Raw genomic sequence first — 25068 nt, forward strand, 5'->3', positions numbered from 1 at the left:
AGAGGTAGAAATAGACATTAGGAGATGCGGGTCAATGAAAAGAATTTGTGAGGATGAAAAAAACTGGAGAGAATCCAAGTTATGTGGCAATGTATTAGGGACTGAGAGGAGAGAGACTAATCTAGGTGGAAGAAGGTTAACTGAGTTACATGAGGATATAAGCTTGGTTTCATGTTGAAAGGATAGATCAAAGAAGCACAAGATGCTGAATACTATGAAGATAAAAAGGATGAAGTCTTACTACACAGTATAATGTTACCAAGGAATTAGTTTAAGGAAGCCAAGTGCACTGGAATTTGCAGAAAAGGAGAATAAGAGACTCAATTACAGAGGAAAAGGAAGAAAACACTGCTACTATAAGGTTAACACTGAAGTGAAAAAGAATGCAGTAACGAATGCTAATATTTTTAAAAAATTAGTTCTGGGGCGCCTGGGTGGCTCAGTAGGTTGAAGAGCAGACTCTTGGTTTTGGCTCAGGTCATAATCTAGGGGTCGTAAGACCAAGTCCCACATTGGGCTCCCTGCTCAGAGCAGAGTCTGCTTGAGATTCTGTCTCTGTGTCCCTCCCTCCCTACCCCCGGCTTGCTCTCTCCCCCACCTTTCTCTCTAATAAATAAATAAAACCTTTAAAAAAATTAGTTCTTATTAAGAAAGGAATATAAACACATAATAAAACATTCAAATAATACGAAGTACTATCAATGAAAAAGCAAGTTTCCCAACCACACTATACTCCGTTTCCCTTCCTAGGGGCAATCAATGTTATGGGTTTATTACGTAGCATTCTGGAAATCAATAATCATTTATCTATATACATGTCGCTGTACTATGTTTTTATTTATTTATTTATTTATTTATTTATTTATTTATTTATTTAAGATTTTATTTATTTATTTGACAGAGAGAGACAGCGAGAGCAGGAACACAAGCAGGGGGAGTGGGAGAGGGAGAAGCAGGCTTCCCGCTGAGCGGGGAGCCCGATGTGGGACTCGATCCCAGGACCCTGGGATCATGACCTGAGCCGAAGGCAGACGCTTAACGACTGAGCCACCCAGGCGCCCTGTACTATGTTTTTAAAACACAAAAAGGAACAAACTTTATATAGTCCTGACCTTGTTTTTTTAATTTAATATTTCTTAGACATCACTCCTTATTTTACTGACATCATTCCTTTTAAATTCATAGATAGCTACCTCATTCTTTTTTTATAGTTGCATGTATTACATTAAATGTGTATATGCTATAATTTATTTGGTCATTTTCCTACTGACATTTATAAACAATGTTATGATAAAAATCCCTGTATATACACTATTTTAAAGTATTTCTAAGGGAATAATTCCTAACTAATTAAACTGCTGGATAAAAAACTATACATATTTATAATTCTGACAGAATTTACTAAACTACCCTCACAAGAATCTGTAACTAGTGCATAATCCCTGAATAAGGACTATGGTATTTTTGGACTGATATTGTAAAAGGCATATGGTTTTAAAAGAGCATATAGGGTAGGAGGTTGGGACTGGGGAGGAGTGAAAGAAGGGAGAAGAAAAGAAAGCTAGCTTACCTTCCAAAGTCACAGAGTTTTAAGACAGCTGTATCAGGATCCAACAAGAGGTTCTGTGGTTTAATATCCCGATGGCATATTCCAAAGGAATGGATATAGGCTAAACTTCGGAACAGCTGATACATATACAACTGGAAAAAAACAGTAAAAATTAATTGAAGACTTTGTCCCAAATCAGAATCCTTAAGCAGTAAATAAAGTAACAGATTTTCAGAAAAGAACAGCACTCAATCTACCTTTTAAGAGTTTCATGTCATTTATATATTAATTAGCTAATGAAAGTTGCATTAACCATGTTATATTTGTGCTATCCTTTAATAATTTAAAAAAGGAAATGTCACAATGTACTTTATAATTTTTTATTTTACTGACATCTTACCTCAAGCCTCCTAAGATGGGCTTTTTAAAAAAATACAGATGGAAAACCCAGAAAGGTATTCCAGATCATGTGGCTACCAAGTAACAATGTTTAGACCAGAAGCCAAGTCTTCTGTTTTTTTAAGTTTACTATTCTTTATAAGTATGTACAATTTCATCTTTAGAATAATATTTTTCTGAGATGTCAGCCCTAGAGCTTATTGATACAGGGCCTGAGAAAACTCATATGTGAACTGAAAAAATCTATAACCAATGATCTATCAAGACATCAGTAACTATACCACTCTTCCTGTATCATCCTTCAGAAATAAGTAGACTTTAAAATGCTATTTAAAAACACATCCTTGCTGATTACTGACATCAAATTGAAGGGATATTTATTTCAATTCTATTATAAAAAAAATACACTGAGAAACTGACTCTGCATGGAAGAAAGACTCAGACTCTAGATGGGGAAGACAGGGACTCTATGAAGAAAGTGAGTATATCTTAATTCTGTTTATCCCAAGGTTGGTGTTCAAATTTTTCTGACTACTCACCTTCTGACCCCTACCTCAAAGTTATATACCATGGAAAGAATTTTTGAAATGAGCCAAATGCAAGGATACCAGTGTCTTGGTTAAAACAACGACAAAGACAGACAAAGGTCAGAAAAAGTACTGACAGAAGGCACCACTTTCAGAGGCTACTGCTAAGACTTAGTAGTTTCTTGAAGTTAACGTGAGGCCTACTTTCCTTCAAACAGGCACTGATGAAAACTACAGACAGCTGAATTTCAGTACATCCTTAATGTTATACTGAACTAAAGCTGGAAAAGTTTAAGCCTTTTTTAAAATGAAGCATGATGTAAAATGTATAAATGAGATCTTCAATAAGACCAGCATTTTGTCCCCAGAGTTAGAATTAAGGGATTTATGTACCCATATAACTCTTTAAAAGCTTCCTAATTCTATCATGGTATTATTACTGTTCACAGAATCCATCTCCAAGTCCTAAAGCTTGCTCTCAGAGTTCTAAAAGTTTAATTTACTACCATTAAGAAAATAAGCTCCAATAAGAAATTAAATTCACAGGCATTAATTTGCTAAAGGAGAGATTTTACTCATTCTATGTCAGGGTGCTAATGTCTGGGTCAGCAATAATCAGTGGGAAAAAAATGTTTTGTCAAAAATGCTCAAGAGCTTAAATGAGTTTGAGGTGTCCTTTTACTACATTCATTCATCTGAAAGATCTACTCTGTATCCATTCTCCTCACTTTATCTTTTGAAAAGATAAAGAAGAAATACACAATTTCATATCTATTTTATTTGTGACTCTGTAAAAGTGTATTTACAGGAGAAAGGAGAGGCCTTCTATACTATCAAGATAGCAATAACAATAACAAGAAAAATAACTTATCACGTGCCCGCCACTATTTTAGGTGCTTTGCATGTATTTTCATTTAATCTTTATGCAACAGGTACCACTATTATTTTTGTTTTACATATAAAGTACCTGAGGCACAGAAGTTAAGCAATTTATCCAAATCACATACTAAGTATTCTATAGTGGCTTGGGTAAGATACCTCTTTTAATAATGATTTCTGTATTTTATCATATTTTCATTCTATTAAATAAAAGTGTAAATGGGCGCCTGGGTGGCTCAGTCGTTAAGCGTCTGCCTTCAGCTCAGGTCATGATCCCAGGGTCCTGGGATTGAGCCGCCGCATTGGGCTCCCGCCTCAGTGGAAAGCCTGCTTCTCCTCTCCCACTCTCCCTGCTTGTGTTCCCTCTCTCGCTGTGTCTCTTTCTGTCAAATAAATGAATAAAATCTTAAAAAATATATATATATATAATATAATATACTCAACTTCCCCAGAAAAAGTGAAAAAGTGGACGTCAAACAATTACAAAGGACTGTAGCTGCCATTCTGGTGACATGTATGCTAAACAAGTCCTTATCAGATGGTGAAGTCCATGAAGGCAAGAGTATACGCATTTATTGCTTTTACTTCCATCTCCCAATCCAATATTTTTCACAAAAAAATAGTTTTTATAAAACTAGGTAGAAGGAATACCTGAACGAGATCAACATCAATTTCAGACAGTTTTTATCTTTTTTAGACTCTTAAATATAAGAATAGATTTGTGTTCTACGATAACAACAGGCCAACAGCTCAAGACTCTGGAAGGGCTGTGGTTATATAAAAGAACCATCTTTAAAAAAAGAAAAAAAAAAGAACCATCTTTTTTTCCAGAAGAGGGAGAAAGGAGTGTTCTAACTTTCTTTGTATGCTGACTTCAATATGCATAATAGCCTTATTTTCCTTTTTACAATATAGGATGCCAGAGATCTCATCCAATATATACCGTCAAAAACACAGAAAACATTGGGCACCTGGGTGGTTTAGCTGGTTAAGCATCTGACTCAGTTTCGGCTCAGGTCATGATCTCAGTATCCTGGGATCAAACCCTGCATTGGGCTCCCCACTTAGCGCAGAGTCTGATTGAGATTCTCTCCCTCTGCCCCTTCCTCTCTGCTCATGCCCCCCACTCTAAAAATAAATAAAATCTTTAAAACAAACCACAGAAAACACAAGGCTCTTTACTACAACATTGTTTGTAATAGCAAAAACAAAAACAAACACCTGAAGGGAAAACAATACACCATTAATAGGTGACCAGCTGAATAAATTAGGATAAAGCCATATAATATACTAATGTGCAGCTATAAAAAGGAAGGTGAAATAGCTATGTTTATCTATATTAATAAAGAGTGAGCTTCAGAATATATTTTTAACTTAAAAAGTATGATGGAGGAGGGGCGCCTGGGTGGCTCAGTCGTTAAGTGTCTGCCTTTGGCTCAGGTCATGATCCCGGGGTCCTGGGATTGAGCCCCACATTGGGCTCCCTGCTCCACAGGAAGTCTGCTTCTCCCTCTCCCACTCCCCCTGCTTGTGTTCCCTCTCTCGCTGTGTCTCTCTCTGTCAAATAAATAAATAAAAATCTTAAAAAAAAAAGTATGATGGAGGAAAATGTATATATTATGTAACCATTTACATAAAAAGGAGGTGGAGGAATAACATAATTATATATATTTGCTTATTTTAAAAATGGCAGGACTATAAAAAAATTTAAATATTTAACTCGGGGGGAGAGAAGAAATAGGGTAGAAGAAACAGGTATACGAGTTAAACTTATTTGACTATAATCCTTGTTTTGTAGATTCTACTTTGGAACTATGTAAATATTTTATATTAATGTTGACATAAAATTTAAAGTAAAATTAATTAAAAAAATGTTTTTCAGGAGGGGTGGGACCAGAGGGAGAGGGAGAGAGAGAGAATCTTAAGCAGACTCCATGCCCAGCAGGGAGTCTGATGTGGGGCTCTATCTCAGAACCCTGAGATCATGACCTCAGCCAAAATCAAGAGTCAGACTTTTTTTTTTTTTAAAGATTTTATTTGACAGAGAGAGACACAGTGAGAGAGGAAACACAAGCAGGGGGAGTGGGAGAGGGAGGGGAAGAAGCAGGCTTCCCGCGGAGCAGGGAGCACGAAGTGAGGCTCAATCCCAGGACTCTGGGACCATGACCTGAGCCGAAGGCAGACACTTAACAACTGAGCCACCCAGGCGCCCCAAGAGTCAGACTGTTAACTGAAGGCAGCCACTTAACAGACTGAGCCACCCCATTGATTTAAAAAATTTTTATATGCAATCTATAATAAAAGTAAAATGAATAAACAAAGCTTGGGGTGCCTGGGTGACTCAGTTGGTTAAGCGGCTGCTTTCAGCTCAGGTCATGATCCCAGGGTCCTGAGATCGAGGTCCTCCATTGGGCTCCCTGCTTGATGCGCAGCCTGCTTCTCCCTCTCCACCACTGTGCTCTCTCGTGCATGTGCTCTCTCTCTCTCCCTTCCTCCCTCAAATAAATATTAAAAAAAGAAACAAAGCTTAATGAGGCATAATCACACAGAGAGGAAATACTCAATGCTTCTTTAAGAGAGAAATTTTATTTCACACCTAATAAAATATACCAAGGGAATAAAAAGAAATGCAAAGAAATTACTTTCACTTGCTGGTGGTAGTGTCAGTATTATTATTCTAAGACTACTGTATGTAGAGTGTAGGACAGAACATATACTACCATTGAAAAATGGAATTTTTAGTGTAAGAGAAAGAAAATAGAGATGTAAGATTGTTAAGCCCCCCAATATTTACTGAGAAATGTCAATATATATTAACCTTTGAGATAAAAAAAAAAGATGTATTTTATCTTTGAAAAACTTTATCATTTTCTAGCTCTGTCCATTAAAAAACCCATAATGAAATGTGTAAGATGAACCTAGAACACTACCATGCTAGAAAGTGAAGAAGTTATCAAAGATTAGATTATTAAGACTTATTCAAGAAGTTTTAAAACAAACATACAACAAAAAATACCTTGTTGGTCACTTCTGGAGGAACCCATGAATCAACTAATTATTATAAATTTTGGTAAATAAAGGGATATAATCAAATATATATATCCTGTATTTGTTATACAAATTGTACCTCAGGGTAATCAAATAGTTGACATGGGAAACTATTTCAGCTTATAAATTTTTTTGGTTAAAGATTTCATTTATTTATTTATTTATTTATTTGAGAGAGAGAGAGAGAGGGAGAGAGAGAGACAGGGCAAGTGGTGGGGGGGAGAAACAAGGGGGAAAGAATCTCAAGCGGACTCCACGCTAAGTGCAGGGTGGATCCAACAACCTGAAGCCGAAACCAAGAGTTCGATGCTCAACCAACTAGGCCATCTAGGCGTCCCCCAGCTTATAAATTAAGAAGGAATAATAACATTAGAATATCCACATTTTGTAACCCTTTATAAATTAATGGATTTAGGATGATCAATAGTTACAAGTATCATAAAAAGACAGACATTATGTTCTTCCTTAGGAAAGCACTCAACAATACATATGAAGTAGTCTTGAATTTTATAAAAATATATCTAATCACCAATTTGCAGGAAATACAGAAGACAGAGCAACATATTAACACTACAGTAATACAATCAGCAAAATTCAGATCAAGAAACTGCACATCAACTGACCCAGTTTCTTTAGTACCAAAGTTTAAGAGAGAGTCGTCCATAAATTAAAAGAAACATGAGACATACATCAGCCAATTATAATACATGGACCTTACTTAGATCCCAATTCTAACAAAGAAACTTAAAAACATATATATATATACACACACACAACATACTGGTAATAAAAATAGTAGATATTTAATTATATTAGTAATTTACTATTTATTTGTATAGGTAAAGACAATGGTATTGTTAACTAAGCTTTTAAAAAGAAAGTCCCTATTGTTTACACATATATACTGAAATAGTTACAGATGAAAATAATAATACCTGTGATCTGCTTCAAAATAAAGGAAGTGGGGAGCAGAGGGTGGTATAGATGAAACAAGAGTGGCCATGAACTCATCATTGTTCAAACTATATAATGGGTACATGGGGGTTCATTATTCCATTTTCTCCTTTATTTCTATTTGAAATCTTCAATAATAAAAACAAGTATTTAGAGTGACCAAAGAAAAGATCGTGAAACGAGTAAAACTTTGTAGACAGATACAGGAAAAGAAAATCACTTGGGACATTTTATGTTAAGTGGTGGGAAAATGGGTATTGGCTCAGCTATGGAGCAATATAGATCTGTTAGGAGGTAAGTAACTCGGAGGGTAGATTCAACAGAGGTATTACTACAACCCTCTCTTCGGAATTTGGCCAATTCAAAAGAATATGACCTAACTACTTTCATAACACTATATACTTTTTCTTGTTTTATAGTTATTTGTGTAATCTTTTTTCTCCTTATTAGAGGAGGAATAAAATATTTTATTAAGCATCACATTATTCTGCAATCATTTAGTATTTGTTTGCTGAGTTAGAGTTGAAACAAAAAACTGGTCTAACCACTGTGCACCTCTTACTAAATGTCCACATGTCGTTTTTTAAACCTAGTGTTAAGATCTCCTATTACTTTTATTTTACAGTCCCAAAAATGTTTTCTCATATGTTAAGTTCACCTTATAGACCAACAATGCTATACTGTGAGCAGGAAAGAAATGAGTACAATTCTACCAACATGGAAGCTAAGTAGAGAACAGATCAGTAAGTGCCCAAAAGCACTTAACTTAGCAGCAAAGTTGGGTCTCAAAACTAGGTCTTTAGGAACTAAATCTAGGGTTTCTTCTTCATAAATCCATTACCATTCTAAACTGAGAAGTTCAAAGATTACCCTAGATTTAGACACTTCAAAAGGGATATTCTCTTGTGCAGGTTATCTTGAATAGGACCCTGCTATCTTAAAACCAGAATAAAGTACTAAATTTTTATTACAAAACTGTGTCTCTTAGTTCCTCCTATGATCAATTTAACCACCAACCCCAACCAAGTTGGATAAGTCCAAATAAAATTATACAGGAATCAGATTTTTAAAAGTTCTTAGCACTGAATTCAATAGGAATCCCGACTCCTTGTCCTAATTATCTAGTTACCAAATTCCTGCTTTGCTACCCATTTTATTACTATAAAGTTTAAAATTGTAGCTATTAAGTAAAATTCAATACTCAATCTTAAAACATTTAGAGTCAATGCCATTTTATTTTCTAGAGTCATTCCTATAAAGGATAAAATGCAAAAAGTTATATTTAGATAGCTAGACTTTGAAACTTAACACCTAGTTAATTTTCACAATGTCATAGTTAAAAAATAATCTGTGTGTCAACCATATGTCAATAAAATTTTTTTTAAAGATCTGAACAATCTAATAATGATTATAATGACAATAATGTTTCTAATCAGCAATCACAACTTTAATCATTATGCTGGATAAATTCCTAGCCACTCTGTTATGAGTTCTTTCACAGAAAATGACATTAGGTACTAAAAATTAAGTAACACCTTCATAGAGTCTGTACATATTTAAAATTATAGAAAGTTTAAACTTTAGCTACAGTTACACTGTATCTATAAATGGCAGTATAATGCTTAATCTGATCACATATATATTTTATAATTTTATATGATATGCCTGCTTCCTTTTTAGTCTATGCCATAATAAGGGTATCAGAAATTAAATAAAAAGGTGTTATGGCTGGCAAAATTAAAATCCACAAATGTCTGTGAAAAAATTCACTTGTCAGAAACATGACAAGATATCTTTAATATGAGAGTCATGAAAGTTTAAAAGGTAAAGGTTTCACACCTCAAAATTATACAAGAATTTAATGAAGCTCTAGCAAAACCTACTTTGCAGCTTCCCTCCCCTTGGCATTATATGCAATAATACAGTTAAAACATATCCAACACTTTCCTTGGATGATATTAAGTAAATGGGAAATTGCTCCATTTTTACATACCTTGACATAGATCACAGGAAGCGTCTGTTTGGCTCGACTATAGTGTCTGGCAACTCTGTATACTGTTTCCGGAACATAGTCCAGCACCAGATTAAGATAGACTTCATCTTTCTGAAAGAGTTTATTAAAAACAAACAAGAAAAATTAGAAACTAGTCTTTTAAATATTCAGTCTTTTAAACAGAGATTAAAATCTCTATACATTTAGTTATTCAGATTTTTTCACTTATTCACATTTTTAAGATTCATGCATTCAATTTTAATTATACAAAAGTAATTCAGAATATAACCATAATAGTAAAAACAAGTCTACCGTACCTTTTTACTAATAATTTCATGGAAAGAAAACATAGCCATTTCAATACTGCTAAGATTTCCAATTATATTTAAACTGTTATTTTGGTAATAAGATTTTAGAGGATATCACTTGTCACAAAATTTCCTGTTTTCTAGTTTGAGAATCAGTGCCCTCATATCCTATCAGGAAAACTGTCATGGTAGTAGGGTGAGTACTAAAAAGGGAGTGAAGATTTCCAGCCCTAGCTCTGCTGCTAACAAAGGTACGCTAACTAATGTATCACTTAATCTCTCTAGGCTTCAGTTCCTTCAACTAGAATATGAAAAATTGGACTAGATGTTCTTCAAAATTTCTCTAAGCTCTACAAAAAAGATTCTATGGTTATCTGATAGTCTATAATTACAATAATCACTTGTCTTCTACAAGTAACTGAAAGAAAAAGAATAATTTATAAGGCAGCAAGTTACCATACTCACAAGTTTATTGCAGGTCATATGTTTAAACATCCTTTCTCAGCAGCCTAAAGACACTAATCCAAGATCAATAGATAGAAAGAAGGGAATTCCAGCTAAGTACCAAGTAGGAAAGAGGAACAGAGTGCTATCTTTACTCTGTTCCTGTGAGCAATATCAGATAGGTAAACTGAAGCAGAAAACAAAGTTGAGAATCACTGTGTTCAAGCCTAGAATTGGCTACTGAAGGGGAAAATCCGTAGGTAAACGAACTTTCACAATCGTCCCAATTTGAAATCATGTTACCTACCAAAATGAAGTGAAGAATTTCAATTTTCAGCATTTACTGAGCATTTTCTATAGGTCAGTAGCCACTGCAGAGGAAGTAAAGGTGGAGGTATAAAAGAGACGACATCTAAATTGAGTATGAAAGGTGCATTTAAGGCATAGAAAAACTCTACCAAGATGTGGGGTCAATGAAAACAGCAGAGCTCAGGAAACTGTTGAGTAAGACAGCATGCCATTGACTCTACTACATTTTTATTATCCCTCATTCTTCCATGTTCTCCTCTCTTCTCTCCATATCCAGCTTAACTTACAAGGTCTACCATTACCCTCATTCTCTAACACACAGTCAGTAAACAATAGCAAAGGCCTGCTGCCTGTTTTTATAAATAAAGTTTTATAGAAACATAGCAATGCTCATTCATGTAAGTATTGTCTATGGCTGCTTTGGGGCAGAGCTGAGTAGTTATAACTGAGACCATAGCCTGCAAAACCAAAAATATTTACTATCTGGCCTTTTATGAAAAAATGTGCCAAGTCTGCTCTAGCATATATCCTTCTTTTTTATCATACCTGTTTGATAAACCACAACTCTGGTTAAATCTAGTTGCCCATTCATTCCATGCTGTACCCAAACTGCCTAAAACTATGCTGCTTGGTTTCACAGTAAATTCATCATCAAGCATTTCAATTGGCCCAGCAATCATATATTTGCCTAGTCCATTCACTTTTCCCAAGTACTTGATTTCTTCTTTCACTTTGACCTCCAATACCTGTCTTCCCATCCTCACCCCCAGCTGATGACCTTGCTTGCACCACTACATGTGCCCATCTACAGCATCTAACCCCATATGCTCCTCTTTCCCTTCTCTCACTAGGGATAAAGTGACCAAGCTCCTTTTTAAGGTAAACCCTGCTACATGTAAAAAATGATACTACTCTGCTTTTCCTAATCACAATCAGCACTTCAGTAATTTTTGTATCTCTCTTCATTAATTCTCTCTCTGTGGGAGCATTACAATCTGCACACAAACTTGCTGTTATTTCTCCCATCGTTAAAAAGAATAACTGCACTAGTTAGCACCATATTTTCTGCCCTCCTAAACAGTAAAATTCCTCCAAAGAGGTGTCTAAACTGACATTCTCCAATACCAGTCTCTTCTCACTCTCTCTGAAACTTACTCCAAATAGGACTTCATCACCACTGCTCCACCAGAATTGTTCCTTAAGATCAGTAATCTCCTTGTTGCTGAATCCAATGTCAATTGTCAGTCATCATCTTATCTCTCCTTTCTATTTGCCTGAGCACTACTATTTAACATAGTTGGATCATGTTCCCTTCTTTTGAATACTTGCTTTACTTGGGTTCTAAGACACTATACTCTTCTGGTTTTCATTTTACCTTAAAGACCACTCTTCTTGCTCTTCATTTCTGGCTCATTCTATTTCCCTTTCTCTCTTAAGGAATGGAGGATCCCAGGACTCAGTCAGATCTCTGTTCTTTATGTCAGCTCATCACTCCTGTTACGATCTCACCCAGTCAGGTGGTTCGATACTACTCTACATTGATGACTCCCAAATTCATATATATGCTGGACCTCTGCCTTTAACTCCAGACTAGTATGTCAAATTGTGTACTTGACATTGCTCAGGCTAAAAACCTTAGAATCATCATTAATTCCCCACCCTCCTCTTTCTCTCACACATATACATACACCAAAAAAAGTATTAATGGTTCTACCTTTAAAATTTATTCAGAATCCAACCATTTCTTACCATCTTCACTGCTACAATCCTAGTCTGAACCATGATCACCTCTCACCTGGATTATTGCAATATCCTCCTAACAGGCCTTTCTGCTTCCACCTTTACCCCTTTGGTCTAATATCAACAAAACAGAAGTTAGATGGTAGCTCTTCCACTCCACCTCATTAAGATTTATTCTTGTAAGTGGTCTACAAGGTCCTCTACACATATTTATTTCCCTGTCCTCTACTCTACTGACAATAGCTTCCTGCTGTTTCTTTAACACATCTGGCAGGCTTTCATATTCAGGGCCTCTATACTGATCACTCCTTCAGCCTGGAATGTTCTCTCCCTCAGATAATACATACTGCTCACTTGCCTCAACTCCTTCAAATCTTTGCTAAAATTTTACTGTTTTAGAGTGGCTTTCCCTAATTGGGCTTTCCCCAATTTCTCCACCCACACTCCTACCTGCCCTCCCCGCTTTATTTTTCCCCATGATACTTATCATTTTCTAACCACACAGTTTACTTTGTATTGTCTGCTTCCCCCCCAACTAGACCAAGCTCAATTACAGATAAGATTTTTGTCTGTTTTGTTCACTATTCTTCTCCACCTAGAATACTGCCTAGCACAAAGCAGGTACTCAATAAATATTTGCTGAATAAGCTCAAAGGCAATGGATATTATTTAAGAATTAGGATGGCAGTCTTACAGGTTTGCTTTAACTCAAACAGCACTATGAAAAGTGGGTATGGAGAGGGGGACAGAGGGAAAGTGAGAGTGAAAGCAGTGTGAGCTTCCAGAAACTTCCTACAAGTGTCCAAGACCTAGACTAGGGCTTAGGCAATAAGGACTGAAAGAAAAGGGAGATTGGGAGCAGGAATATTGGCTACCTAAACATGAGAGTAATAGAGAATCTGAGAAACAAAGAAAGGATTAATTAAACAGTCTCTAAACTTGGGTGACTAGGCAGGTAATGAAACACGGAAAGCATTAAGAGGAAAAAGGTGTGAAGGAAAAGTTTTAACTTTTACTTAATGGATCTCGGATCTCAGACCATTTTAGGCGGCTATGTTCCACAGGTAGCTGGAAATGCAGGTCACGTCAAAACTCAGAAAAGAAGAATGGAGTATGTGTAGAGATTTAGACAACAGCTAAAACTGAGAACAGTCTCACTCACCTAAGAGTGTGCACAGTAAGAGAGTGAGAACAAACTGAGTTTGGAATCAAGGAAAACGTTAACCTTAAGGAGCAGATTACATTAGGGGACAACTTTGTAAAGACTAAGAAATAGAACTAAGAGGCATTAAAAAGCATCAAAATGAGTTATTGCTCTTGTTTGGGACCAAAATTTATGCCTTTCTCTTTGAACACTTAAAACTCTGATGTAATTTGACAGTTGTCATAACTGGAATGATCTAAAAAGCTTAGGAAGTTAATTGCCCTTCTATTTCCATCTTAACTTTAGTGCTTTTGGTGTCTGAAGTTATATAAAAAAACAACTAAATGGAATGTATGCATGCACATATATGTGTTTGTGCACATGCTCACACTTGTATATAAAGCAGTAACTACTTAAAAATTACTAATGACCTTGAGATAAATAGGAGAAGATTATGGATATGTACTCTAGATGATTGGGGCTTTAATCAGTGACACGTTAGAATTTATTACAAGGTCGTCCCTTCCTTTTTCAGTAATTTAATGAGTTCCTTTAAATGTGACATAACAAGGAAGAGCCCAAACAAAACGATCAAGTTTTACCTGTTAATAAAATGTTGGTATATGTTCACTTAGAAGCTCCTCTCTTTTCCAATTTGAATAGCTTCTTTTCTTTCTGAAGAAGCTGTTTTCTTTTCACATGATTAGAGGTGGTCTCTAGGCCACTGGACTGGAGTGGTGGGGGGTGGGAGGGATGGGGTGGCTAGGTGAGAGACATTGGGGAGGGTATGTGCTATAGTGAGCGCTGTGAATTGTGTAAGACTGTTGAATCACAGACCTGTACCTCTGAAACAAATAATACATTATATGTTAAAAAAAAAAAAAAAAGAAGATAGTAGGAAGGGAAAAATGAAGGGGAGGGGAAATCGGGAGGGGGAGACGAACCATGAGAGACTATGGACTCTGAGAAACAAACTGAGGGTTCTAGAGGGGAGGGGGGTGGGGGGATGGGTTAGCCTGGTGATGGGTATTAAAGAGGGCACATATTGAATGGAGCACTGGGTGTTATATGCAAACAATGAATCATGGAACACTACATCAAAAACTAAGGATGTAATGTATGGTGATTAACAGCGTAATAAAATTTTTTAAAAAATAAATAAATAAATAAATAAATAAATAAAAGTAATAATTTCCATTTCTAATGACCTCTGCAGGAAAGACTTGGTTGAAAACACAAAATAAAAATTAAAAAAAAAAAGGGCAAGGAAATTTCAATAATGATGAGATGTGGAACAGCAAAGTATTTCATTGGCAGGAGAGATAAGGACTGAAAAGGTTGTTAGATCTGGTGTATCGTGGTTCAGTGATGGTCCTGGAAAGAGCAGTTTCAGACCATGGTGCCAGTAGCAACAACCTATACTGAGATCAAGAGTGAGCAGATGGCAGGTGAGGAACAGGAGGTAGCTAATTTAGTTTGTTCTTACAAAAACCCTCGTGGTGAAAGTAAAAAGAAAGCCGGGAGCTGAAAACTTGAGGAGAGGCAAAATCAAAGAGAGATTGTAGAGAAATTGTTGATGTGCTTTTCATTTGTATTTTTTAAATGGCTAAAAGAGACCCAAATTTATTTGTAGGCTGAGTGGATAAGGATGGAATAAAAGGATGGAATAAAGTGATAAGAAAGGAAAGAAAAGGGGTAACTGATAAAGCAATGTTCTAGAACATCAAGAGAAATGAGAAACAAGAACAGAGTACTATACAGTGCAAATAAAAGGTAAGGTTAGCATTAGTCACACAAAATACAGAAGGCCAAACTCTGATAGTACAAGTTCTGTGACCACAAGCAAGTTACTTAACTTCTTTCAGACTCAGTTTCCTATAAAATCATGCTAACAATAGCATCTACTTTAAAGGACTGTCTTGAGATGATAATATGCTATAAAAAGCTCTTTAAGCACATTACCTGGCAAATTATAAAGATTGAAATTTTCACTATTATCATCTTTAGGAGGAAATGATACCACATTTTTCTTCCTGTACATCTAAAATAAATGATCAGATTAGAAAGAATTGTAAATAAAGTTTGTCTGATGACCCTCCTTCTTGTAAAATAAGAAATAAGGTCATACGTAGAACTAAAGGCAGCAAAAGTAATGCTGCAGGCTAAGAGAAGAAAATTTCAGAGATCAAGATTTAGACAAGAAATTCCAAGTGAAGATGAGGTCTACTAAAAGGAATACATAAATAGAATACCAAACTGGTACCAAAGGGGTATGTACAAAGAATTGAAGGCATGGTTAGTCTTGAGTTTCAGAAAGATCATTAACACAGATGTTGAAAATCAAGAAACCTGATTTTAATAAATCATTTGACAAAGTTAATCATGATATATTTATGAATGACCTGAAGATGTATATATAGCACTGTATTATAATTTAATTCATTTGTTAAACAATCATACCAAAAGTGAAAAATAAAAAGATGAAAATGTCAAATTCAAGGAAGGTTTCTAGTTGTAGGACTACAAGCTCTGTCCTTCTCTTGTCCCAATCAATATTTTCATAAATGATTTCATATATTAGGGGTTGCAAAAGCAAATGCTTTCAATAGCTAAGTAACAAATATAAATGTGTGAAGCCAAAATGTGTAATGCAGTAAGGGGTAGTGGTTGATAAATCAGATAGACAGTACAAACCATAACTAAAAGCATCCTAATTCACAAAAATATTAACAGAATGTGCTAGCCAAATAAAACACACCAGGGGATGATTTTGGCAGTCAGTTTATAATTTCTGACTTTTAACATAACCACCAAAGATTGACACAAACCTATGAATGGCTTAAAATGGAAAACCAAATAAGAATTTAAAGAACTCTAATAGTCTGGAAAGCTAAGCCAAACCTACAATATAATACAAAACCCTATGATTAAACTCAAAGTATTAATTTATTATGTAGAATGACAAATAAGACTTGACAGTAATTCAGCTGGAAAATAAATGAGAGGTATAACTGAAGAGAACTCAAAAGGCAATCAACATTGAGATGCAGTTAATGAAAAACTTAATGCAGTATTAGGTTACAGCTAAAGTATTGTGTTTGGATCTGTAAAGATAATTCCATTCTGCTTTGCACAGTTCAGGTTTCATTTGACATACTGATGATATCCATTTTTAGGCAATGTATTTTATTCATAATATTAACAAAACAGGACACATCAGAGGAAGGTTAAAGAAACCATGTCTGCTATAGGTTGAATGTTCTAGCATACTACCCTATGGGAAATATGGGGGCTTAAAGTATATTTAGACTACTACTCTGCAGATTAACATAAACTTTTCTCTTTGCTCATAGTTTGTTTACTTACTCCATTTATTATCAAAAACTTGCAATTTCTTTAGAACCACAGAGGAGGTCTGTCCATTTTTTTTTTAGGTCTGTCCACTTTGTGGGTACAGTATAAATGACCATATACATTTAAGAAGTGTCATTCTGGGGGCACCTGGGCAACTCAGTCAGTTAAGGGTCTGCCGTTGGCTCAGATCACCACATCAGGCTCTGCACTCAGTGGGGAGTCTGCTTCTCCCTCTCCCCCCCCGCTCATGTTCTCTCTCTCTAATAAATAAATACAATCTTAAAAAAAAAAAAGAAAATTCCGAAAAATTGCATGATATACAATTTAGGGAGTATTTCTCTCAGTGGTTCAGTTTTCCTAGTTATCACTTCTATTAATAGAGAACTACTCTCTAACTGCTCATAACCACTCCTCCATGAACTTCACTCTAAAGCCATTCATTCAGGAAGAAATTTAAATGACAAAATTTCGAACACACCTAACAACAACTAAACAATAATTGGGACAACTCCATCCTACATTTGGAAAACAGATACTATTATGATGCTCTTATCCTCAGATGATTTTTGAGGTCAAGGAAAGGAAATTACTTGAGGCTGCAGTTTTAAGTAGAATCGTGCTATAATTCTAAAAATTTGATGGGATGTGAAGCAGCGTTATCATAGAACCCAGTAATAAGACATTCAACCAAGTGTCATGATAGCCCAGGATTCTCCTCAGAATTGAGGTAGGGAACTTGGACTAGCAAAAAACCCCAACAAACAAAAAACAAAAAAACTTGAAAATGGATGCCTTTTCTCCAATGTGTGTGCTAGGCTGGCTAGAGATGGGAATAACACTAACAGTAAAGTGGGTGTGGATTAGGAAAAGGGAAATACTCTTTTGCTTGGGAGAAGGGGAGTGGGAATGGGGAAAGGGAGATAAAAACTTGGCACACAACAAGATTATGTTAAGCTTCCTCCTCATCTCACACCATTAACACAAAATAAGTATCAATCAAAAGTTTTTTTAAAAAAAAAACTATAAATCTACCAGAAGAAACAATGAGTATGTTTGCAATCTTGGAGGACAAAATATCTATAAACTATTAAGGAAAATGATGCCAATTAGATCACATAAAAATGTAAAACTTTTACACTACTTTCTGGAAAAACAACAAAACCATAGCCAAATTTAAAATGACAATATTGGGGTGCCTGGGTGGCTCAGTTGGTTAAGTGTCTGCCTTTGGCTCAGGTCATGGTCTCCGGGTCCTGGGATCGAGCCCCATGTCAGGCTCCCTGCTCAGCGGGGAATCGGCTTCTCTCTCCCTCTGCCCCTCCTCCCTGCTCGTTTTCTCTCTCTCTCTCTAAAATAAATAAATAAAATCTTTAAAACATAAAAATAAAATTAAATTAAAAATGACAATATTTTTGTCCACCAAAAAGTATTAGAATTAATGAATTCAGTGAAGTTGCAGGATACAAAATTAATATAGAGAAATCTGTTGCATTTCTATACATTAATAACACAGTAGCCAAAAGAGAAATTAAGAAAACAATCCCATTTATAATTGTATCAAAAAGAATAAAATATCTAGGAATAAATTTAACTAGAGAGGTAAAAGACCTGTACTCTGAAAACTATAAAACATTTATAGAAGAGGGTGCCTGGGTGGCTCAGTCGGTTAAGTGTCTGCCTTCGGCTCAGGTCATGATCCCAGGGTCCTGGAATCGAGTCCTGCATCAGGCTCCTTGCTCTGTGGGGAGCCTGCTTCTCCCTCTCCTCCCCACTTGTGCTCTCTCTCACTATCTCTGTCTCTCTCTCTCAAATAAATAAAATCTAAAAAAAAAATTTATTAAAGAAATTAAAGATGACACAAACAAATGGAAAGATAGACCATGCTCAAGGACTAGAAGAATGAATATTGTTAAAATGTCTATGCTACCCAAAGCAATCTACAGATTCACTGTGATCCCTATCAAAATACCAAGAGTATTTTTTTCACAGAACTAGAAATAATCCTAACATTTTTACAGAACCACAAAATATCCCAATTAGCCAAAGCAATTTTGATAAAGAAGAACAAAGCTGCAGGTATCAGAATCCCAGATTTGAAACTGCACTACAAAGCTATAATAAAATAGTATGATACTGGTACAAAAATAAACACAAAGATCAATGGTTTAAAAAAATTGACCATTATATGCTCTATGATGAAGGAGGTGAGAATATACAATGGGGAAAAACAATCTCTTCAATAAATGGTGTTGGAAAATCTGGACATGCAAAAGAATGAAACCAAACCACTTTTTTACATAAACCATAAAACTCCTAAAAGAAAGCATAGGCAATAGATTCTTGGACATCGGCCTTAGCAAAATTTTTCTGGATCCATCTCCTCAGGCAAGGGCAACAATAGCAAGAATAAACAACTGGAACTAGGAAACGATCAACAAAATGAAAAGGAAAACTACTGAATGGGAGAAGATATTTGTAAATGATCTACCTGAGAAGGGGTTAATATTCCAAATATATAAAGAACTCAAACAACAACTCAACACCAAAACACCCAAATAATCCAATTAAAAATGGGCAAAAAGACCTGAAGAGACATTTTTCTAAAGAAGACATACAGATGGCCTACAGGCACATGAAAAGATGCTCAACATCACTAACCATCAGGGAAATGCAAATCAAAACCACAATGAGATATCACCTTACACCATCAGTATCAAAAAGACAAGAAATAACAAGTGTTGGCAAGGATGTGGAGAAAAGGGAATCCTTGTGCACTGCTGGTGGGAATGTAAACTGGTGCAACCATTGTGGAAAACAGTATGGTGATTCCCCAAAAAATTAAAACTAGAACTGCCATACAATCCAGCAATTCCATTTCTGGGTATTTACTTGAAGAAAATGAAAACACAAATTTGAAAAGATACATGTACCCCAATGTTTACTGCAGCACTATTTATCACAGCCAGGATATGGAAGCAACCTAAGTGTCTATCAGTAGATGAATGGATAAAGAAGATACATAATGGAATATTTCTCAATCATTAAAAAAAAAGAATGAAATCTTGCCACATGGATGGGCCTAGAAAGTATTACGCCAAGTGAAGTAAGTCAGACTGAAAAAGACAAATACCATATAATTTCACTTAAATGTGGAATTAAAAAACAAAACAAACAAAACAAAACAGAAACAGACTCATAAATACAGAGAACAAACTGATGGTTACTGGAGGGGAGGGGAATGGGGGGACAGGTGAAATGGGTGAAGGGGATTGGGAGGTGCGAACCCCAGCCAGTGACACTGTAATAACTTTGTATGGTGTCATGTTGTAATGTATGTAACTGTCGAGTCACTAAGTTGTACACTGAGACTAATATAACATTGTATGTCAACTATAATTTAAAAAATTTGATAATTTAGCAAAAATATTCCTGGTTACATATAACAAAGGACTAATTTTTGTTTAAAATACAAACAGCTCATTATTTATGATCTAAGCCAGTAAGAAAAGACTAACATTCCAATAGAAAAACTGAAAAGGGACATAAACCAATGGCCAATAAAAATTAAGATACGCAACCCCATTCATAATTAAAGATATATAATAAAAATAACAATGAGCTACCATTGTTCACCTATCAAATTGGAAAAAAAATTCAATCTGAGAAAACTAGGTATTGGAATGGGGTCATGTCCAATATGCACCATCACACACTTCTGGTGAAAACCCAAACTCTTACAACATTTTGGGCAATCAGTGGGCTAATATATTCATCCCAAAGCAAAGACATACAGACATCCAATTCAACTCAGCAATGCTATTTCTAGGAATCACGTGTATGAAAATGTATGTCTGCTCATGTGCACATACAAAGACTGTTGAATATTTGTGGGGAGCAAGAAATTAAAAAACACCATGCCAGAAAGTAAAGACATGCTCAAAAAGAAAAGAAAACAAAACAAAACAAAAGCCCATATTAATGGGGTAAGCCAAAGAAGCACAGAAGCTAACTGAAAAGAGCTCCCAAAGAGGCCAAAGCTTGAACAATCTGATCAAATAAAGTATTATTCAATTATAACCCAAAGTATAAAACAAATGAATCCACAAAGATATAAATTAATGACTAAAAGATGGGGAGAAAAGACAATATCTCATGCAGAAGAAATCCAAATAATTTATGTAGCCAATGTGCTCTTAAGGAGAAGGAACTCCTCCCTTCTTAGGTATGGGCTGTGGACAGTGACTTCCTTTCACATAGAGCATGGAAAGGGGATGGGTAAGGGGGAATAACTTTAGAGTGGAGAAAACTGAAAAATATTAGGTCTGCCAGGTGATCAAGGTTAGTAACAACAGCTACAAGTTGTGCTGAGACTACGTGCCCTTGATGTGATGTGATGTGATGAAATGGCCCTGTGGACTTTTCCCAAATAACCAGTTTATTATGAAATAAATATTAAACAAACCCCAGTAGTGAAGCAGCCTACTAGTACTCCTCAAAACTGTCAAGGTCATCAAAAACAAGTCTGAGAAACTGCCAGTCAAGAGGAGCCTAACAGACATAGTAACTAAATGTAATGTGGTAGCCTAAATGGGATCATGGAAGAGAAAAAAGACATTAGATAAAAACTAAAATCGAAATAAACTATGGAATTTAGTTAATAATAATATATCAATATTGACTTATTAATTGTAATAAATGTAACCTTACTAATATTAAGACATTAACAATAGGGGAAAATTGGGTGCAGTGTCTAAGCATATAGACATAAAATGCCATATTGTTATATTTCGGGGGGAAAAGGGGCAATATGTTCCAAAATAATATGAATATTATTACATTAACACGTGATATATGAGCTCATATATGCATACAGGAAATTTACCTCTATGGAGAGGGATTTGAAGATTTAGTGATCAGGGTAAAGAAGATTTTACTTTTATCTACTGTCCTGTATTATTTCAATTTTTTTACAATATGCATTGTAACAATATTTTAGTGTTACTAAAATATTACAATAACATAATAACAAGGTGGTAGCTGATATTCAAAAGAAACTCCTAGATTCACATCTTCAAGCAAACGACAGTTACCATATTTGGTGTTATAACATTCATAATTCATGAAGAGGTCTTGATAATTCACCTACTTCAAGAATTTTGTTATTACCTACATATTTATTCTCTAGGTCACACTCTCACTGAAAATGTCAGCATTTCATCAGCAAAATGTTCATACAGAATGAATATACCACTTTAATAGAATTCAACATACAATTTTATTTTATTTTATTTTTATTTATTTATTTATTTGAGAGAGAGAGAGAGAGAATGAGAGATAGAAAGCACAAGAGGGAAAGAGGGTCAGAGGGAGAAGTAGACTCCCTGCTGAGCAGGGAGCCCGATGTGGGACTCGATCCTGGGACTCCAGGATCACAACCTGAGCCGAAGGCAGTCGCTTAACCAACTGAGCCACCCAGGCGCCCCTCAACATACAATTTTAAATAAGAAACAAATTGGGGTTATTTAGACAACCTTTTTATTTCAGTAAATAAAATTCTCTGCTATTAGTCATTTTCACAAAGTAAGGAAGGTGAAAGAAAGAAGGAAAAGAAATGGAGGAGAGTTGTATTTTGGAAACTAGACCACGTATATACTTAGCTATAACTCTGTACGGCATTTCTATATGTACACCATTTCTGTAACTTGAGATTTAATTAAAAAATAACAAAAAATACTGTTCATGTAGGGAACTGACCTTGACCCAAACAATCACTTAAGACCACTTCTACATCCACAACCTCACCTCCCACTACTATCCCCATACTCCTATATTTTATGTACCAGAAATTTCAAAAATACTTGTATTTCTTCTACACAGACTATGTTATTTAACCTCACCAAGCCTTTCAAACATCCTGTACATCTATTTTTTTAAAATATTTGAGAGAGAGAGAGCACAGCTGGGGGTGGAGGGTGTGTGGGAGGAGCAGAGGGAGAGGGAGAAGCAGACTCCCCGCCGGGCAGGGAGCTCGAAGTGGGGCTTGATCCTAGGACCCCGAGATCATGACCTGAGTTGAAGGCAGACACTTAACTGACTGAGCCACCCAGGTGCCCCTGAGTATCTTATACTTCTAACTTGACACACACCTATTTATTTATCTAAAGAGCTCCTCCCTCAAACCCTGAATAAGTATCACTTCTATGTAATTCCTTTGCTGGCCCTTCTGGATAATTTATTCCTTTTCTTTATAGTACTTCTGTTCATAGTCCAAATAATTGTTACTCCACGTGTCATTCTACAGTGTACTTTTCCTGTCTTTTTCAAACTCATTTAGACAGACCTTATACTTTGTCTTGTACCTAAAACACTATACAGTGCCAGTAAACTGAAATGAAGTGAACTTCAAGAATTCAGAGTAGGTGATTGGAAGAATACAGACTTTACAGATGAAGAGTCTACTTTTGAAATGGCTCCTATGGTTGGTTACTAACTATGCAACCTTGAATAAATTCTTTAATTACACTAGACTTTGATTTTCTCAAGGATAAAACTTAAAATAGTACTATTACCTACCTTGTAGCACCAAAATGACTAAATGAAAAAAATGCATAATATGCATAGAAAAAAGCACTTTATGAATCATAAGATTTGACAAAAAATTTAGTGTTTTTATTCATGATTTAAGACATTAATAATCTCTATAGTAATCAAAAGAATATCTCTAAGAATATGAATCTGATAAAAATTACCATATATCGGGTATATTTATTTGATGTTTTTAAGTATCTATTTTGGTATATGTTTAATAATGTATTAGTACAATGGTACTAATTTATTGTGCTTACTTAAAATTTATTTACTAATGAAGTAAACAAAATGGAAGACAATCAGCATATGTTCAATTATTACTTTTCAGTCTATCCCTCTAAAATACAGTATGTACCCACTATAGCTGGAAGTCTCTATTTTATTCATCTTTTCTACCCAGCATAACAACCTCACTAAGCAGTCCACACAATGTAGAAAGGAAGTGGGGAGCAGGACTTCTGGGATGGCAGAGTAGAGAGCACAGATCTCCTCAGCAGAACAAAAATTTAACTGGTAAAATGATTAAAAAACAATCATTTGAAGTATCTGTTAATTTTTCTAAGGGCATACAGCAAATGAAGAAATAAATTTCAATAAGAACACCAAGAGTCTGTGGCATTTTAGTGAAGATCTGCTCCCTTCCCCTGATACCCTACTTCCATGTCTGGGAAGCTCTATTCTGTACTTATTCCAGACAGGTATGGTCAGTAAGATGGGTAGCTTCCTCTCCTCTCAGCTCTAGTCTGGGGCTATGGTTTCAGCCCAGGAGGGAGAGGCTGTGTCCCAAGATGCAAAAGATCTATGCCAGCTGGGCAGAGCCAAGAGGACTGTGTCTCCCTTTCCTCACCCAGGCCCCAAAAGTAAGTCAGAAGCTGTACTCCAGGCATAGCAGGCTGGGGACCTGAGACTCTCACTTTTAACTTGCTCTTAGGGCAGAGCACTCATGCTGGGAGTGGGAAGGTGTGAAGAACAGGGGCTAACACTGCCCATCCGCCACTGCCCACTCATAAAATGTGTTACTCTGGAAAAAGTGAGTCTTCATACTGGGTTCTAGCGCAGTAGAACAGGGATTCTGTCCAGAGGGAAAGAGAGGCTAGCTCTGCCTACAGAGACCGATATTATTTGTGACACAGTAGGGAAAACGCCATGCCTGTGGGCATTGTCTAAAAACAATGGAGATCCTTGTGGAGGCTGGGCAGGTCCCTGACACAAGCAAACAGGCCAGGCACCAGAAGTTGAAGAGAAACAAGAAAAGAGATAGCCAAAAAGAGCCTACTTAGCAACAGTCATCTCTGGAGGTCATTAAGGATATGCACACGTGCTATGCTGTGCAGGATGTGGGGGAGATTTGAAGCATTCCCCAAGCTGCACAAAGTACATCAACACACAGTAAAAGCATTACGGGTACAAGGGATTTACAAACAACCTCAAATCAAACCCTGACTGAACAATAAGCTACTCTGACCCAAGAGCAACTTCCAGGAAATAAAATCACATTCACCCCTGGCAGTCAGAAAGAATGTGAATGCACAAGGCTATACCGTCTCAGGAGCAATCAGGGAGGAAATTCTAAACTACTAGTACCTGGTTTGATCTGTGGCAAATACAGACTCCTTGAACTGAGATGCGGCACCCAGGCTACTCAGACATCCAATGGTAAAGGATAAAAATGTAACTGGATAAGGGAACTTAAAGCACAATCTTTGACCAATAAGTGACATTAAAAAAGAAGATCTCAAATCAAGAATCTTAACTTAAGAAACTAGAAAAGAAGGGGCAAAATAAACCCACAGTGAGCTGCAGGAAGGAAATGATAAAGAGAACAGAACAGA

The 25068-nt window shown here is 35.9% G+C and overlaps 1 protein-coding gene across 2 annotated transcripts in view; it reads right to left on the reverse strand.

The window, feature by feature from the left end:
- The window catches only part of GSK3B (glycogen synthase kinase 3 beta), a 205993-nt gene that overhangs the window by 76728 nt on the left and 104197 nt on the right, over positions 1 to 25068 (reverse strand). For both annotated transcript variants that reach the window (XM_028110546.2, XM_028110545.2), the window contains exons 4-5: positions 9350 to 9460; positions 1571 to 1701 (exon numbers count right to left, since the gene is read on the reverse strand). In XM_028110546.2, the coding sequence (XP_027966347.1) occupies positions 1571 to 1701; positions 9350 to 9460 (242 nt within the window). The remainder of the gene's footprint in view (positions 1 to 1570; positions 1702 to 9349; positions 9461 to 25068) is intronic.

This window comes from Eumetopias jubatus, unplaced genomic scaffold (genome assembly GCF_037043125.1).
Source record: "Eumetopias jubatus isolate StellerSeaLion01/CBP00866 unplaced genomic scaffold, mEumJub1_p1.0 scaffold_1, whole genome shotgun sequence".
Taxonomy (NCBI): domain Eukaryota; kingdom Metazoa; phylum Chordata; class Mammalia; order Carnivora; family Otariidae; genus Eumetopias; species Eumetopias jubatus.